Source organism: Monodon monoceros, unplaced genomic scaffold, assembly GCF_005190385.1.
Source record: "Monodon monoceros isolate NGI ecotype Baffin Bay Population unplaced genomic scaffold, NGI_Narwhal_1 Super_Scaffold_7, whole genome shotgun sequence".
Taxonomy (NCBI): Eukaryota; Metazoa; Chordata; class Mammalia; order Artiodactyla; family Monodontidae; genus Monodon; species Monodon monoceros.
Genome location: NW_021703784.1, coordinates 61,259,126 through 61,276,691, shown reverse-complemented (window position 1 = coordinate 61,276,691; position 17,566 = coordinate 61,259,126). Strand labels below are relative to the sequence as shown.

At 48.6% G+C, this 17,566-nt stretch overlaps 1 protein-coding gene across 5 annotated transcripts in view; it reads left to right on the top strand.

Annotated features, from left to right (window-relative positions):
* The window catches only part of ST5 (suppression of tumorigenicity 5), a 109,510-nt gene that overhangs the window by 57,564 nt on the left and 34,380 nt on the right, over positions 1-17,566 (top strand). For 3 of the 5 annotated variants that reach the window (XM_029209600.1, XM_029209599.1, XM_029209601.1), the window contains exon 3: positions 15,406-16,668. In XM_029209600.1, the coding sequence (XP_029065433.1) occupies positions 15,406-16,668 (1,263 nt within the window). Of the gene's footprint in view, positions 1-3,598; positions 3,651-15,405; positions 16,669-16,940; positions 16,976-17,566 lie in introns of those variants that run through there. The other 2 variants (XM_029209602.1, XM_029209603.1) reach the window with 2 other exon arrangements.

Genomic DNA, 17,566 nt, shown 5'->3' with positions numbered 1-17,566 from the left:
ATAGAGGTGCATAATCTGGGCCAAACTTTAACTACTTACCAAATAGTGAGATCTCAGGGCATTTTCTTATGCCCTCTAACATTTTGGTTACTCATCTGTAAAATAATAATAGTACTTATCTCACAGAGTTTCTGTGAGGATTAAATGAGATAATATATGTCAGTGCTTAGCATAGTGCCTGGCAAAAAGCCACTCAGTAAATGTTAGCTTCCTCCCGGTGGTGGGGTAGAAGCTTCCAGAGCTGGCAGATAGCTGTACAACCCTCACCAGGGCTTCTCAGGTCTTGGCCAAGGCTGGATGCTGATGTCCTAGAAGAACCTCTTTTATTAAAGCCACGTACCCTTCATAGCCCCTTCTGCTGAATCTCAGTTGGGCAGATTTGGCCTTTGGAACCTCAGCCGCTAGAATGGATAGTGATGAGAAGAATGCTCATCTTACACTGGGATCAGGCTAGTTCCTTCCTGGAGGTCTGGGCTGTGCATTACCAGGCTGAGTCCAGTGGAGTATGGCACACACTCACGTCTGGCCAGAGGTAGTGGTAGATGTTTGGTTCACTCAGAGCTAATATCCAGGTATGGTTGGTAGAATGGGGCATAGGATGTGGCCCCTGGGGAGTGACTGGCGTGAATGAGGCAAGAGGAATTCTGTACACCATATGTGCAGCGTTTGGTCCCAGTGGAAATGGTCTGGATTGACTGTGCCAACCGAACAGAAATTGGCAGATTCTGACTTGTTAGGTACATAAGAGCTTGGGGCTTAGACAAACAAATTGAATATCTACTCTGTGGCAGCAAGACCAGTGAGAACACCCCCTGCGCACGCACCCCGTCTAACCTGGACTAGAGTTGCTTGCATACTTGCTTCCCTGAACTGGGTGAGGCTGAGGATGGCAGGCACCAACAAACTCTTGGGTAAAGCAGATAGAAAAACTGACCTCTCCCAGGGCGTGTCGGTGGCCAAGGCAGAAACAGGTCTAGATCTCAGAGTCTTTGTCTCCCATTATCTACTTTTCAGGAACCACTTTGCTGGGCTCCCCCCTCCCCCCCGAGTCTGGTGGCATTTCTTACTCTGCAGTCTGACTCTGAGTTGGCAGATAGAGACTGGGAATTAAGGTTCCCAACTTTTTTATATGAGACTGTATGGGTGAAATAAGCATTGTGTGTGATTTTACCATTTTATTCTTAAATGAAAAGAAATAGTATATTTAGAACCTGAATTAGAAATTACTGTACCCAGCAGCCCTCAGCTCCTTCAAGTATTCTTTTTTTCTTCTAATTTCCGCTTTGTGGGGACCGGGATGGGAGATGCAGTGTTTACATAAAGTCACAAAGCAGAATCAGAACTGCTGACAGGCACCCTAGTTTCTATTTGGAGTATATACCTACATGTTTTAAACATTTTTAGAAATTGCTCTTCCTTTAGCTTCCCAGCCTGCTTGCCATCATAACATGACGGATGGTGTTTGTAAATATCTGAGCCTCTGATATGCCTAAAAAAAGGCATTTTTCCCTGCCAAGTCTTCACTTCTCTTCCTTCCTGCCACCTTTCCGCTTCCCTCCCTCCTCTCCTGGGCTTTTGGCATGGAGTCACAGGCCTCTGTGGCTAGCTACAGTCTTCTCTCAGAGGCTACTGCTGGACTATAGTTGTTATTATTTCAAAATTGTCATCTGGTGGTTTCTCTGGCTGCTTTCACCCCCAGCCAAATCTGGGACTGTTCTTAGGAAGTTGTCAGTGAACTCTGAGGGCTCTCCTCCTAGGTGCTGGGCTCTTTGGTGGACAGAGAAACCACCAGATGACAATTTTGAAAAACAAAAAGGGGAAAAAGAGGGGGATGATCCATCCTCTTTTTTCAAGGCTTTTACAGTTTGGGTTGATGACCTTGGCACCCAGATTTCTTAGTCTGACCTTCCGATAGACATTTGCCTGTGACCTGGGGCCCTTTAATCATTGCCAGCCCAGGAGTTCCAGTGAGAAAAGACTCCCAGGTATGACCGGGACTTCGGTTGGGGAGTGCAGGGGTTCTAGGACCTTGGAAAGCTGGGCCTTTGAACCCTGGCTGCTTTGGGGACCTCCACATCATCCACATGGAGGCAGAGGAAGCTGATGATCCTGAGAGGCATTTGTATCTAGCTTTGGGGGCAGGGGTACTTAGGGGCATGGAAAACTGGTGGGGACGGGCAAATGGGACCCTGTGGAACTGCCAAGATATGTATTTGCAAGGCCATATCCTTAATTTGAATAAGACTTCACCTGGTGCCACCACTAAGCTAGTTTGGGGTAAAGATCCTAGATTCCATTCCATTATTAGGTTCTTAGGAGTGTTTTGCTAGTTTATTCTCTTCCTTTTCCTTTATAGCCCATTCTTGATTTGGCAGGATATGCAGGAGGAGGAAATGTGAACCTCTCGTTTTACCACCAAAGTTTTGTTCTTTGCTATATTTTGGTCTCCTGGAGCAGGCTTCCCTTTCTCTTTGTTAGTGAGGACAAAGGGTCACGTTGCTTCACCCTTAGCTGCTTCACCTCCCCGCAGGCTGTTCCCACTCCAGCTCGTTAGATTTGGCTGCATCCATTTCTGGGGGTGGGAGGTGAGATTCTCAAAGCTCCTCTGAATTCCAGAGGTCAGGCTTTATGATGTTGGTGTTGATGACCTGGGTGGGACCAGAAGGAGCTTAGTGACTTGCTTGCTAAGAAATGGTCATGCTGAGCTTCCCTGGTGGCGCAGTGGTTAAGAATCCGCCTGCCAACGCAGGGGACACGGGTTCGATCCCCGATCTGGGAAGATCCCACATGCCGCAAAGCAACTAAGCCCGTGCGCCACAATTCCTGAGCCTGTGCTCTACAGCCCGCGAGCCACAACTACGGAAGCCCGCATGCCACAACTACTGAAGCCCGCGCACCTAGAGCCCATGCTCCGCTACAAGAGAAGCCACCGCAATAAGAAGCCCGCACACTTCAACCAAGAGTAGCCCCTGCTCACCGCAACTAGAGAAAGCCTGCATGCAGCAACGAAAAACCCAACGCAGCCAAAAAAAAAAAGAAATGGTCATGCTAATGGTTGCTAAGAAAGTGTTATGTTGAGAGCTAGTTCGGCCATCTAGATGGGGTAAACTTTGCCACTTGTTGCTCTCAGGAGATTTCACTTGTACTGTGAGACTTGGCAGGCAGCAGGGGCTGTTCTCAGAAGACTTGTCATGTCTGCTTATTTCCTCAACAGCTGCTTCACTGTGAAACTCCAGCATCTGGATCATTGTGACTTGCAAATATAGGCTGGCTGTATTGTGTTTTGGAAACCTTACCTCTGGATGTATGTGTGGGAAACTTGGGTGCCTGTAAAAGTGTAGACTTCTTGGGGTCAAGGACTTTGACTGCTTTCTGTTTCCTCTGAGCCTGGAACTGTGCCTGGTACCTAGAAGACTAACTGTTGGTTGACCAGTTGTCTAGATGGCTGGGCGATCAGCTTCTTAGAGCATAGGCTACTTGTATTCTTTGACTCTTTATAGTATCTTCCATGATAGGTCTTGTTAACTTTGGATTCCCTTTCCATTCAGCCCATAGACTCTGAGAAAGGCAGAGCTGAAGAGGAACCTTGGAGCTCATTTGGTCTCACCCACTTGTTTGACAGTTTGGCTAACAGACACAGAGAAGAGGAGGTACTCCCCAAGGATACAAAGCTAACGGGGGGAAGAACGCAAGCCTAGCTCTCCTGTTCCTTCTGTTATTTTATTGTACCTCTACATTCACCTCCCTATAAACATGACTGGGATTTCCCTGCTCAAAAACTACTGTCATCTATGATACAGTCAAACTTGGCTTGCTTTGTTGGGCTTCCATAAAAAACCCTGGTTTTTCTTTCTGTCTTAATCTTGCACTGCTCTCTAATGCAAACCTTACATTTCTGCCAGTCTGGATGCAGATGTTACTTCCCTCCCAGTCCTTTTCTTGACCACTCAGCTAGGAAGGATTCCCCTCCCCTCTCTGTATTCACTCTTAGAGCCCTTGGTTTAGAGCCTCCACATGGCACTTGTAGTACCTCAGAAGGTGGATAAGTGGATTTTTCCCTGTGAGATTGCTATGGGACACTGGTTGTTAAGAGTCTTAGAGGCCTTATTATTTACAGAGGATCTTCAGGGCTCACCCTTAAGATCCTTAGAAGGCCTTTTGTCTGTCTGTGTGTAAGATTCTCTGAGGCAGTACTTTAAATCTTCCTTAGGTCTTGGCAAAGGATCTTTCAGTCCCACTCTAGGTTTTTTTAAAAAGATTTATTGAGGGATAATTAAAGTACCATAAATGCAATTTAAAGTTTTCAGTTTGAAACTAACACACCATTGTCAAGCAGTTATACTCCAATAAAGATGTTAAAACAAAACAAAACAAAAAACCAAAAGAATAAAGTTTTCAATTTGATGAGTTCATATTCACACATACACACACCCACGGAGTGTAACTGTTACCACAATCTGGAAGCCGTTTTTTTTTTTTTTCTGGTACGCGGGCCTCTCACTGTTGCGACTTCTCCCGTTGCGGAGCACACGCTCCGGACACGCAGGCTCAGCGGCCATGGCTCACGGGCCCAGCCGCTCCGCGGCATGTGGGATCTTCCCGGACCGGGGCACGAACCCGTGTCCCCTGCATCGGCAGGCGGACTCTCAACCACTGCGCCACCAGGGAAGCCCTGGAAACCATTTTTTAATTTGAGAATTTTTTCTTGTCTAGAGAGACAGAGACTGAAACAAGTTTTATTTTCTAACTCAGAAAGCCCTTTCTCATTTATGTTTCCTTTAAATTTTGTTTGAAAACGGTTCCCTGTTTGTCTCATCTCTTTTTCCTTTCACTAGAGACAGCGAGGAGTCAGAGGGCACCTTTGGCACTCTGCCTGGAAATGTCTTTGGCTAGTTCATCTAATATATGAGATATACTTCCTATTTTCTATGTCACCACAGGTGACAGAGTTGCCAAACTTTTCAACATTATGAGGGTCCCCTTTCCTCTAGCTTCGAACGTTTTCCTTATTTTTGCCTTAAGCACCCCCAACAACCATCACCCAGTCCCACGGTCAATGTTTTAGGATCTTGTGTCAATAGCATTCCACTTCTAGGTACCCAAATCTGTGTCAGGTATCTACCGTTATAAAACTACCACAAATTTTATAGTGTGAAACAACCATTTGATTCTGCTCACAGACTCTGTAGTTTAGGATTTCAGACAGAGACCACAGGGATGGCTGCTCCCTGCTCATGATGTCTGGGACCTCAGCTGGAAAGACTTCAAGGCTTAGGGTGACTCAGTGGCTAGGGGCTGGTGTTTCCTGGAGGCATCTTACCTCACATGTCTGGGGGTTGATGCTGGCTGTTGCTGGGACCCCAGCTGAGACTGTCCATCAGAACACCTACCCTCTCCACATGCCCTGGGCTCTCTCACAGCCTGAGAGACAGGAAGTAGAAGCTGTTGGTTTCCTGAGGCCTGGGCCTGAAAAGTAGCACAGATTCAGTTAGTTCTACCATATTCTATTGGTCAAGCAATCACAGAGCCCAGATTCAAGAGAAGCGGTCATGTTGACAGCAGGCATGTCAAAGAATTTGGGGACCATGTTTTGAAACCATCACAATTGTCTTTAGCATGGTTTCCTGCAGCTACCTTTCTCTCCCTCTTGGCTTTGCGTAGCGCCTGGTTCTGCTTTATACAGCAGTTCCATTTTTGCTGGACCTAGGGCATTGGGGACGTTCCCATAGGCGTCATTTTTTTACCTGTCTCAGAGAAGGCGTCTGTCTTATAAATGCTCTCTTTATGTTCATTGCCATTACTTCCTAGAGGACTTGGGGTTCCTTCCCAGAGAAGAGCTCACCAATTCTCCTTGTGCTTCCCTAGAAATCAGCTAGATGACAGGCAGGTAGATGTGCTTTCTGGAGGTGACAAGGTGACTCAGTTTCTGCTCTGACCCTAGCTACTGTTCTACTTACCCTGACAAGCTGTGATTGACTTTGAGTCTCTGTAGGTAGTGGTCCAGATGTAGCCCCACTTGGAGGATGAGGCTGTCCTGGACCCTACGGAGGGCTTCCAGCCATTTGGGAGCGAGACGGTCAAGTTGTGAGTGTCACCCTCTTTTTGACTTTTGTCCCAGAGTGGGGTGTCCGTTACTGAACTGAGCCCCTGCTCTGGCCTGGGGAACAAACTTCTGGACTTGCTGATAGGACTCAGGCAGACTTCCTCCCTTTTCTCCTTCTGGATGCCTCAGAATATGGCCTTGGGGGAGTGCAGTGAGCATGCCATCTCCAGACTTGGGGCGGTCACATAGTGATGGGAGGATGCTGCTGCCCCCTGAGCCACCAGGACCCGCTTTAGTTGAGCAGCCCTGGGATGGTGGTTGGCCAACTCCCAGGCAGTTTCATTTGGAAGCAGGTTAGACACCTACTCAGTAGGGACTAGGCATGTTGGAAGCTGGGCCCTGTGTAACCTTAATCTGTGGACAGGCTCACTTCATGGAGCCCACAGCCCATCTTGGTGCCTCTGGGGCTGTTTCCTGGACTCCCAGGAGCCTTCTCCAACTGGCCCCAATTTGGTTTGCTTCCTGATACTGACACTTCAGGAGCTCTGTGGCCAGAGCATGCTGAGCTCAGAACTGTCTTGTCATCAAGGACTAAAGACAGCCTTCCCTCCCAAAAAGTCCCTAGGTGACCTTGACAATATATGGGGTGTCCCTTGGCATGAATGCTTCCTGCTATGTTACTGGAGGATGGCCCAGGTCACTAACCCAAGGGTTAGGTTGTATTCTTGTGAAACAGTACTGGAGGGAAGGGCACGTATTTTGCACTTTAACTCTCACTTTCTGTCTGCACATGTGCACGTGCATGAGCACACACACGTTGCCCTCTCTTTAAGTTTGTTTCTCATTCTACCTTAGTTCATGCCCTTTCTGTCCTACTCACTTGTCTTATACGTTTGTCTGTGTGTGTGCGTGTGCATGTGTTCATGTGTGTGTGTGTGTGTGTGTGTGTGTGCTTATGCTCCTCTGTTAAATTTCCTTTGCATTCTCCCCCGCCCCCTTTCTCTCTTTCTCCTTCTGTTTATCTTACTCCCTCTTGTAAATGTTGGATTTGGCCAGTCATGTGCTGCAGCGTTGGCATCCACGCCTTTGCTGAGGAGCAGAGCTGGCTGTCTGCTGACAAGGTGGTGGCACAAGCGCCCAGTTTCACAATGTCTGCCTCCCCAGGGGCAAGCTCTGAGATTTTAGAATAAAGAGCAGTAAAGAGGTGATAAGAGCAGCATATTAAGTGTCTTAGCTGCTGTGTATTTACTTTTCTTTTATATTTCTCCTGTCTTCACGGAACTTTTAACGGTGTTCAAACATTTTTAAAATTTACATCATTTTAGTCACACAGCTAGTATGTGAGGATACTCAGAGCAAGTGTTTTCCTCCTGTTTTGTAGATAAAGAACCTGAGGGAACTTCCCTGGCGGCCCAGTTGTTAAGACTCCATGTTTCCAAGGCAGGGGGCACGGGTTTGATCCCTGGTCGGGGAACTAAGATCCCACAAGCCACGTGGTGTGGTAAAAAAATAAATGCATACATACATACATACATATGTACATACATACGTACATACATGTATTTAACCATTCTTTTAAAAAAAAAAAAACAAAAGAACCTGAGGCTCAGAGAATTCAGGTGACTTTGCTTATGAACCCATCCAGGAAGTGATGGAACCAGGACCAGAGCAGAACCCAGGTCTCTAGACTCTTGGTCTAGGGTACGATTTTTGCCTTATGGGAGAGGGCTTTAGGGACTGACAGCCATGCTGGGCTGCACTAAGTGCTTTATGTACCTTTCTGTGTTGTTCTTCAGGTCATATGGCACAAAGAGAGAGGCAATGAAGTCTGTAAACAGTGCCCTGAGGAGTAATAAGGAGACCTAGGTTTTAATCATTTATTTTTGTATTCATTCATTTAGTCACTCAGCACAGATGCATTAAATCCTACTAAATTCTAGATGCAGTACAAAGAGCAGGTTATATCAAGATTAATAAGACCCTGTCACCACCTTCAAGTACTTCACTCATAGTCTAGTAAGGGAGGCAGGTGAGGAAAAATATAGTCAAGTAAAGTGTTATAAGTACCGTAGTAGACATTTTTCCAGGCACAGTGGAGGCATCAAAAATCAGACATCTCCACCTGGGTGAGGGGGTAGGGTGAAGAGAGATCCCACAGAGGAGTTACAGAGACATGTAAGTGGACACAAGGCAGCACTGCAGGCAAAGGGAATATTGAATGCATGAAGGCCTAAAGTTGTGAAAAGCAAGGAGTTTGATGTGACTAAGAGTGGGATGCAGATTTGTTTGGAGGAAAAGACAGTATGAAATGATAAAGGAAAAATAGGGACCACATCACGGGGGCCTTGTGATCCATGCCAGTGAATTTGCATTTCATTCTGTATGTAGTGGGGAGTTTGAAGCATGATGAGTTTTGTATTTTTGAAAGATGTCAGGAGACGAGAGGATGGACTTGGAACTGGGTTAAGACGGAAGACAGAGAGAGAAGTTGAGAGCTTGTGTGAATGGTCCCGGTAGATAAGATCTGAATCAAGGCAGCAGCAGTAGCAGTGGGAATGGCACAGGAGGGACAGATCTGAGAGATATGAAGGACGTAGAATTGATAGGACTTAGGCATTGAGTAGATCATTGAGGTTGGGGAGGAAGCTGGATCCAGATGCTTGAAGGACAGGAAGAAAGAACATCTCTGGATCTTTTCTTCCCTCTGTGGAATGAATTGGAAATATATGCAGGAGTCAAAGCCGCAGTGAAGGAAGCATAAAGCAACATAGGAATGAGATCGTGTGAGAAAACACTCAGCCTGGGTACATGGGAATGAGAGCAAATGGGGTTCTTCAGTCTAAGGCGTGCCTTGTAGATGGGCATTGGGTCCCCAGCCCTTCACTGCCTGCTCACTTTGCTCACTGCCTGCACTTATACTTTTGTCCTGCATTAACGGCTTTTTCCCTCTCTACTGGATTATTCCAGTCATCATTTAAGCATGCTCTAATAACTCTGAGCTCAAACCCACCAACAAAACGCTCTGTACCCCACATTCCCCTCGAACTGCCACCTCGTTGCCCTGTTCCCCCTTTAGGGAAACCCTTTGAAAGAGCTGTCTGAGCTCTTTATCTCCACTTTCTGTCTTCCATTTCTTGAATTCCTTCCAGTCAGCCTTCCCTCCCTACCTTGCCACCAGAACCTCTCTTCTCAAGGTCACAGTGACTACCTAAATCTAGGGATCACTCTGCAGTCTTCCCCTTGCTCAGTTGTTAGCAGATCTGGCTCAGCTGATCACTCCCTATTTCTCGAAGGTCTCAGGATATCCTTCCTCGTGGTTTCCTTCTTTCCTCACTACGTGCTCTTCCAGTCAGTTTCCTTTGCTAGTTGTTCCTCCTCTACATAAGCCGGAAATGCTGGAGTGCCCCGGGGTTCAACCCTTGGACTTCTCTAGATAGGCTGACTCCCTTGATGGTTCATCTAGCCATATAGTTTTACATAGTATCTATATACTACTGATGAATCCGAAATGGAAAGCTGTAACCTTGACTCCTTTCTACCAGGTGCTCAGGCCAGAAACTGTGATTCATCCTTGACTTCCCTTTGTCTCTCATACCTCTCATCCACTTCGTCAGCAACTCTGATTGGCACAGCCCTCAAGATAGATGTTGATAGATCTGCCGTTCTAATCCAAGCGGTTGTAACCTCTTGCCTGGATTGTTACAGTAGCCTTTAAGTAATCTCCCTGTGGCCGCCCCTGCATCCCTACACTTCATTCTCTCATATGGAGTCAGAGCATATCATTCTTCTGCTCGTATCCCTTCAAGAGCTTCCTTTCTCTCTCAGAGTAAAAGCCCAAGCCTCGTTGTTGGTCCACGGGATTCTCTGGTGCTTCTGACTGATCTCCAGCCCACTCCTCCTCTTCTTACTCCACGCTGGCCACACTGGCCCCTTTGTTGCCCCCAGAGTACAGTAAGTTTGCAGTTGCCTCGAGCCTCTGCCCTACTGCTGCTCTTGTCTGGAACATTCCCGCTGCCCCCCCCCCCCCGCCTTGGATATACACATTGCTTACTTCCTCAAGGTTCTGTTCCCATGTTCCCTGGCAGAGGGGTCTCCCCTGATCTGCTTCACTGTTAAGCTCTACCCCTTTACCCTGCTTTATTCTTCTTCACTGGCCCCACAACCATCTCACAGGGTTGGTTTCTTTATTGTCTGTTCACTCGAGACAACTAAAGCCATACCGTCTCCCTCCACCAGAATGTAACCTGTAGAGAGACTTCCCTGGTGGCGCAGTGGTTAAGAATCCGCCTGCCATTGCAGGGGACATGGGTTCAATCCCTGGCCTGGGAAGATCGCACATGCTGCGAAGCAACTAAGCCTGTGTGCCACAACTACTGAGCCTGTGCTCTAGAGCCCACACGTCACAACTACTGAGCCTGCGTGCTGCAACTACTGAAGCCCACGCATGCGCCTAGAGCCCGTGCTCCACAACAAGAGAAGCCACCGTAATGAGAAGCCCACGCACTGCAACAAAGAGTAGCCCCTGCTTTCCACAACTAGAGAAAGCCTGCGTGCAGCAGTGAAGACCCAACGCAGCCGATAAATAAATAAATAATAATAAATTAAAAAAAAAAAAAAGAATGTAACCTGTAGAGAGAGACTGTCTATTTTTAGTCTCTGCCAGTCCTTAATGCCTAAAATAGTACCTGGTATATAGTTGGTGCTCAGTAAATACTGGTTGAATGGATGGAGAACCAAGGTGTGTCTTAAGCCTGGTACAGTTAGCACACTGTGGCCTGGGGAGTAGGTGGCTTCCTTTGTTCCCTTGTTCAGGGTTCAGGGAAGGGTGGCAAGGAGCTGTCCAAGAGCCCTGAAGAAGTGAAGCTGGAGATGGTCAGTGGCAGAATGGGAGACCAGACCCAAAAGAAGGCTTTGCTCAGGTGCTTGGCTTCCTAAGACAGCCCGGGTCCCAGCACTGTCATTCTCTTGGCCGTAGCCTTTCCTTGTCCAACAGGGGGAGAATTGCTTTCACTTCCAACCTCAGTTTGAGGAACCGGGAAACAACTAGAGAGTGAAACTGAAGCCCAAGAGCGAGCACCCTCTCCCATCCATGCCAAGGACGTGCCACCTGTTGTGTAAACTTACTGTCACAAGGACACACGCATCCTGACTGCTAGCCCCCAGTGTGTTCCTCCTTAAGCCTCCCTGTTCTCTAGGTAACAGATTCTCCTGAGCCCTCCCTCAACCTGGGAGCAAGGACTGATGGAAGCTGACTCTTGGGATTGCAGGACTAGCTTCATTTCTAGGGAGTGTTCAGGGGAGACTCCCAAAAGAGTGCCAGAGCCTCTAGTAGGGTGAGAGAGAGCCGGGGAGAGGGATGCAGTCCAAACATTCAGACCTTGGCAGCTGGTCTGTAGGGAAGTGGAGGAAGAGAGAGGCACGGGGATGGAAGGCCCAGGGCCCTGGTCCTGCACTGGGGTGGGGAGGGCCAGTTACACACAGTGCCTTTCCCACAACATCATTTTACTATTGCATTGTAGCAAACCACCCTAAGACTTAGTGGGCTAGAACAATCTATGATTTCTTGTGTTTCTGTGCGTTCACTGGGAAGTTCCTCTACTGGCTTCCCCGGGCTCGCTCATGTAACTGGTTCAGTTGGGTCCAAGATGACCTCACCATGTGTCAGGCCCATGTGGTGGCTGGCTGTCGGCTGAGGGACTACAGTGATGCTGCGCATGGCCTCTCTTCCTCTGAAACATTAGACTGGCTTTCTTACGTGACAGTCTCGGGGCAGCGTTCCAAGCGCGTGAAGCGGAAACTGCAAGGCTTCTTGAGGCCTCAAGCTTGGAACTGAGACAACTTATTTTCCACCATATTCTATTCATCAAAGCAAATCACAAGGCCAGCCTAGATTCAAGGGGCAGAAGAATAGACTCAACCTTTTGATAGCATGAGCTGCAAAGAATTTATGGCCATATTTAATTTACTCCTTTCCCCTCGCACCCCAAATGTTTAGAATCCAAGGACAGAGGTAAACTGTTTTGAAAAGTTTGCCAAGTGGTTATTCTGATCAGGCAGCTCCTTGTTAATACTAGTGATTATTAAGCTGAGATTGAGTACTGGTGTGAGCCACAGAGCACAACACTTGATGCGTATTGTCTCTGTTCCTTCCAACAATCCTCTGAGATATGTGTCCTTTTAACCTCCATTTTACAGATAAGGAAACTGAGGCTTAGAGGAAGTTATTTGCTCAAAATCATGTAACTTGTTAGTGGCTGTGCTGGAACTTAAACCCAGCAACTGTGATGTTCTTACCCTCTACTGAGAACAACTGGCCTAGATAACCTGGTGAAAAACTTACTACTAATAATTAACAGTAATAATGAGTTACAATGTATGACATCGTTTCATATCCATAGTCACATGTGCCCGTTACGACAACCCTGTGATACAGTTGGAACAATTCTGAGGAATTGAAACTGGCAGCTCAAAGGGAGTGTGTGGCTTTGCCCATGGTCACATTCCTGATAACAGGTAGCATCAGAAACATGTAGAGAGATGCCTTGAGTTCTACCCTCAGGTGAGCATCCGGAGCCCCATGAGGGCAGGGCCTTAATCTATGATCGTGGAGTGAGTGAACATTGCCTTCTCTGTGATGAACCAGTGGATGCCTGGGCTCCAGGTCAGCATAGGCAGGCCCGCTTTTCACCCCGAGTTGCTGGAGCACATTGGGCCTGGCCTGTGTGGGGTGGCTGGGCGAGGAGCGCTTGCAGCTCTGGGCCTCAGATCAGCAAAGATCCGAAGACCAGGACCTTTAGAGGAAAGGACCAGTCTCTTCTCTGTTTTATCCTTCACGAGAGGAGAAAAACTAAACCTCGGTTAAAGCAGACTAGGCATTGAGAGAATGTCTTAACTTGTGGGAATTTCTCCATGTTTGAACTACTGAGGGAAGTTACAGAATTATCCTTTCTGAAATCATTGGAAGCATGCTGGAATCAAACAGACCAGAGGTTCTCACTGTTTTTCTGTCCCCCTCTGGGAGCCACCCCCCGCCCCTCCACCCCCCCCATAGGTGGCTTCATGGACCGGTGAATTCTCACCTTGAGGGTTAAAGAGATACATCGCTAGGGGAGCATGTATCACAATGTCTGGAGAAATGAGGCATATGTAGTTTGAAAAGGCTTCCTAAAAGATTCTGCATCTCATTGGGTACTGGCCATCACCAACTAGAGTTCAAGCTTCATGAGGACATGAATTTTTGTCTCTTGTTTATTCTTGTATCTAGCATGTAGAACAGGGCCTGGCACATAGTAGGTGCTCACTAAGTATTTATTAAATGAATAAACACATGATAAGGTCATCCTCTATAAAAGGCATCTTCTCCCGCCTCCAACTGAGAATAACTGAAACGTAGAGTCCTTTGTGTAGCCCAGACACTTGTTGGCTTACAGGGCTGGACTGACGACCCTTTGCATCCATGGTTCTGTGAAAAAAGTGAGGGGCCTGGGCTTTTCTCGATTGTGAGTAGGTTGGGCTCTCCCCAGGCTCAAGCTTGGCTCGTTGCCCTACCACTGCCTACCCTAGGGAGTACCGAGGCTTACTCTTTTCACACCTCCTTGCCGAGCAGAGTGTCTTTGGTCATCGGCTTGGCTGGGCACCGAATTTCTCTCATCTGTGCCCATGTACACGTGGGAGGGCTCTTGTTTGACTTGCCCTTTTAAAAACAACTTAAGCATGTTGAGGTTTCCTGTTGATCGGGGGCAGCCAGAGGCTATGACCCAACAGGGAATTGCTGGCCAATCCCTGACTCACCCGAGCTGCAGTTTTCTGTGTGTGATGGAGCAGTGACTGCAGCCTGGCTCAGGGGCAGCTGGCTGCGTTCCATGGATGGCGTGGCGCTCTGGAGCCTGCGAGGCTGGACCGCTTGGCTTTGAGGGCCACAGCATTAGGGTCAGGTAGGCCTTGGTAGCATGCAGTGTTGGCAAAGCCCTGCTGTCTTTGAACTAAAACGGTTTGGGAAAAATTCTGAAAGTTGACGTTGATGACCCTAGTAGACAACTAGAAAAGTGTGCTGAAGAGGACGTATGCCCATGGTTCTCTTCGGTAAGCTCACCTTTACCTTTTCTTGTCTTTATTTGTTCATCATTTACTGAGCACCTTCTAGACACTGAGTATGTGTCCCTCTACCTGGAAGAAATCGTGGTCTAGTAGCGAAGACTAAAAGGTTCCCTGATACTTACAAACGCTACATTGGAGACAGGGCTGTGCTCAGTGCTGTAGGGATTTCTGCTGACCTATGTCTGGGGGCCAGGCAGTTCACAAAGATGACAGAGGCCACTGCTTCCTCTTTAGAGCAGCAATATAGTGTAGTCCTGGCTTCACCACTTACCAGCTAGAGACCTTGAATGAGATATTTAATCTTTGTATGCCTCAGTGTTTTTCATTTGCAAAATGAAGATAATAATAAAGTATAATATGACAGAGTTTTTGTGAAGATTCAGTGAGTAAATATAGGTAAAAACATTGATTTAGAACTGTTCCCGATAGTTGCTAAGACCAGGGTGTTGATTTGGAGCTGGGGAATGGCTGATGCTTGTTTGATGTGATGCCACTGCTAGAGGCTAGAGCTGCGAAGGAGCTGGTCTCCCCTCCCCGTTAGCCTTCTCATTGAGAGCGTGGAAAGGATTCTTTCTTCAAGGGCCCTCCTGATCCTTTTGAGACCTTCAAGAATCTGAGTTCTGATCAAGACCCAAGCTGAGGTGCGGTATCTTGCGTCTAGTAGCAGAAGCCTCGGGGGAGATGGGGCTTGTCAAGGAGATAGATCAAAGGGCTTGAGTGCATATTTGGGGCCACTTTGGGAAGTGGCATGCTGGAGATGCTTTGTAACAGTTCATGAGAGTTGATCATTAGTGTTTCTTCCCAAGTCCACATCCAATGAGGTCACATTGCTGGTTTGAAATCAGCCATAGTAGGAATATTTATGCTGTGGAAGTTGGCAGATGCTACATATCTACGCTTTCTCGCCCAAGGAGCCGACTGTTAAACATTTAGCAGCACACCACTGATCTTACTGTTCTCTGATCGGCAGATGTGGACTTTGGGGATACCCTGGCCTGTCATAGAACTGGCTTCTGTTGCAGACAGTACTCAGGGTCTCTAGGGATGAATTGGGCAGAGAGGACCATTGAGTTTAGCCTGCTGTGGATAAGGAGCTGTTTCTTTCCTTGAGGACAGCCTTGGAAGGTCCGTTACTTGCATACAGTACTTTGAGCTTGCGAGTCCTATAGGAAAGGGATGCTGAGCTCTTTAAGAATGAAACAGTGTTGTCAGGCCACTCACTGCCATTTTCTCTTCTTCTTTTTTTTTTTTTTTTTTCCTCTTAGGTCTCAGTCAGTCTCTCCACCTCCAGTTCTCTCCCCACCGAGGAGTCCCATCTACCCGCTCAGTGACAGTGAAACGTCAGCCTGCAGGTACCCAAGCCGCTGCAGTTCCCGGCTGCTCCTCAAGGACTGGCATCCCCGTGATCCTTCACCCCAAAATCCTCAAGCCCCCTCCCCAGACACTTCACCACCCATCTGTCCCCTCAAGGCCACCAGCTTCGGTTATTTGGACAGAAGCCCTTCAGTGTGCAAGAGAGAGGAGCAGAAGGAGAATGTCCAGGGGGCAGCCCGGGATGTAGAGGGAGTAGCTGCTTGCCTCCCCCTTGCCCAGAGCACTCCATCCCTGGGGTCAGCAGCGGGCCCACGGAGCATCTTTCTGAACCGCACCGGCCCCCGTGCCCACAGCCTGGGCATCCGGGAGAAGATTTCAGCATGGGAGGGTCGCCGAGAGGCTTCGCCCAGGATGAGCGTTTGTGGAGAGAAGCGGGAGGGCTCTGGGGGCGAGTGGGTGGCCAGTGAGGGCTGCCCCAGTGTGGGCTGTCCCAGTGTGGTGCCGTCCCCCTGCAGCTCAGAAAAGACCTTCGACTTCAAGGGCCTCCGGAGGATGAGCAGGACCTTCTCCGAGTGTTCCTACCCTGAGACCGAGGAGGAGGGAGAGGCACTCCCTGTCCGGGACTCTTTCTACCGTCTGGAGAAACGGCCAGGCCGGAGTGAGCCCAGTGCCTTCCTCAGGGGGCACGGCAGCAGGAAGGAGAGCTCAGCGGTGCTGAGTCGGATCCAGAAAATTGAACAGGCCCTGAAGGAGCAGCCGGGTGGGGGGCTTCCCCAGCTCCCCAGCAGCTGCTACAGTGTAGACCGAGGGAGAAGGAAGACTGAGATCTTGGGCACCTTGGAGGAACCGACAGGGAGCGCGAGTGTGAGCGCTGGCAGCCGGGCAGGAGGAGTGGCTGGAGTTGGGGGGGAGGCGGGCTCACCCCCGGAGAGGGACGGTAGTGGCTCCACTAAGCCGGGGACCCCTGGAAATAATAGCCCGACCTCCCAGCTGCTGCCATCGAAGAGCTCCCCTGATTCCGCTGTGAACCCTGTCCCCAAACCCAAGCGCACCTTTGAATATGAGGCTGACAAGAACCCCAAGAGTAAGCCAAGCAATGGTCTACCTCCTTCACCCACACCTGCTGCTCCACCCCCCCTGCCCTCCACCCCAGCCCCACCAGTCACCCGGAGACCCAAGAAGGACATGCGTGGTCACCGCAAGTCCCAGAGCAGGTAACGAATGCCCCTCCGGCGACATAGAGCTGGGCACAGCGGCTTTCTTGTCAGTGGAGGGTGCAGAAGCAGACTCTAGTTGTGGGTCACAGTCAGTAGTGCTTTGTAAGTTCTGGAGCACCAAATAATGTTAGGTGAAGCATGAGCTAGGTGAGAAAGATTGATTGTTCTTCTGCTCTTGCAGGGTAAGGATGCTTAAACGTGAGTGGGAGGGTGAAAGCGCTTCTTCCAAATGCTGTGTATTGAACGTGCTGGCTGGGTTTGGCCTTTGGAGTAGAGCCCTGATGGAACTTCCTCTGTGGGAAGGGTAGGGCCACCTTACTTTTAGATAGAATTGGCAGTCCCTTGAGGACTAGTAAGATCTTAGCCTCGTAACTACCTGAAATGCCAGCTAGAGATTTATGTCTTTGACTGAAGCATTATCTAAATATTGCATGTTACCATTAACACAGAAGTGTTGACACATTTAACATGATTTCCTCTTTCCTGAGGGCTTCCTGGCCATACAGGAACTCTGGGCTTATATGAAGAGGGGATCTTTGGATCCTGAAAGGGGAGACTGATGGAAAAAGGAGAGAGAGAACATTTCATCTGCTTCTTGGCCATGTCCAAGAAGGACCTGGTCACATTGGTTTCCTGGTCAGTCTCCTGACACGGGAGTACCCGGGCCACCTCCACAATTATAGTGACTTGGGAGCTGGAGCAGCTGGAGTTGGTGCAAGATGACAGGCATCTTGTTCTCTGAACTGGAGTAGGCTGGGAGCCAGCTTCCTTTGGAAGGCCTGTCCTCCTGCCCCTCACTGCCTTTCTGTTCTAACCCAGAGTCAGGTGGGCATTCAGGTTTGTTTGGCTTCTGGGGATTCTTCAATCTGACCCCATAGTTCAGGCTTCCATCCAG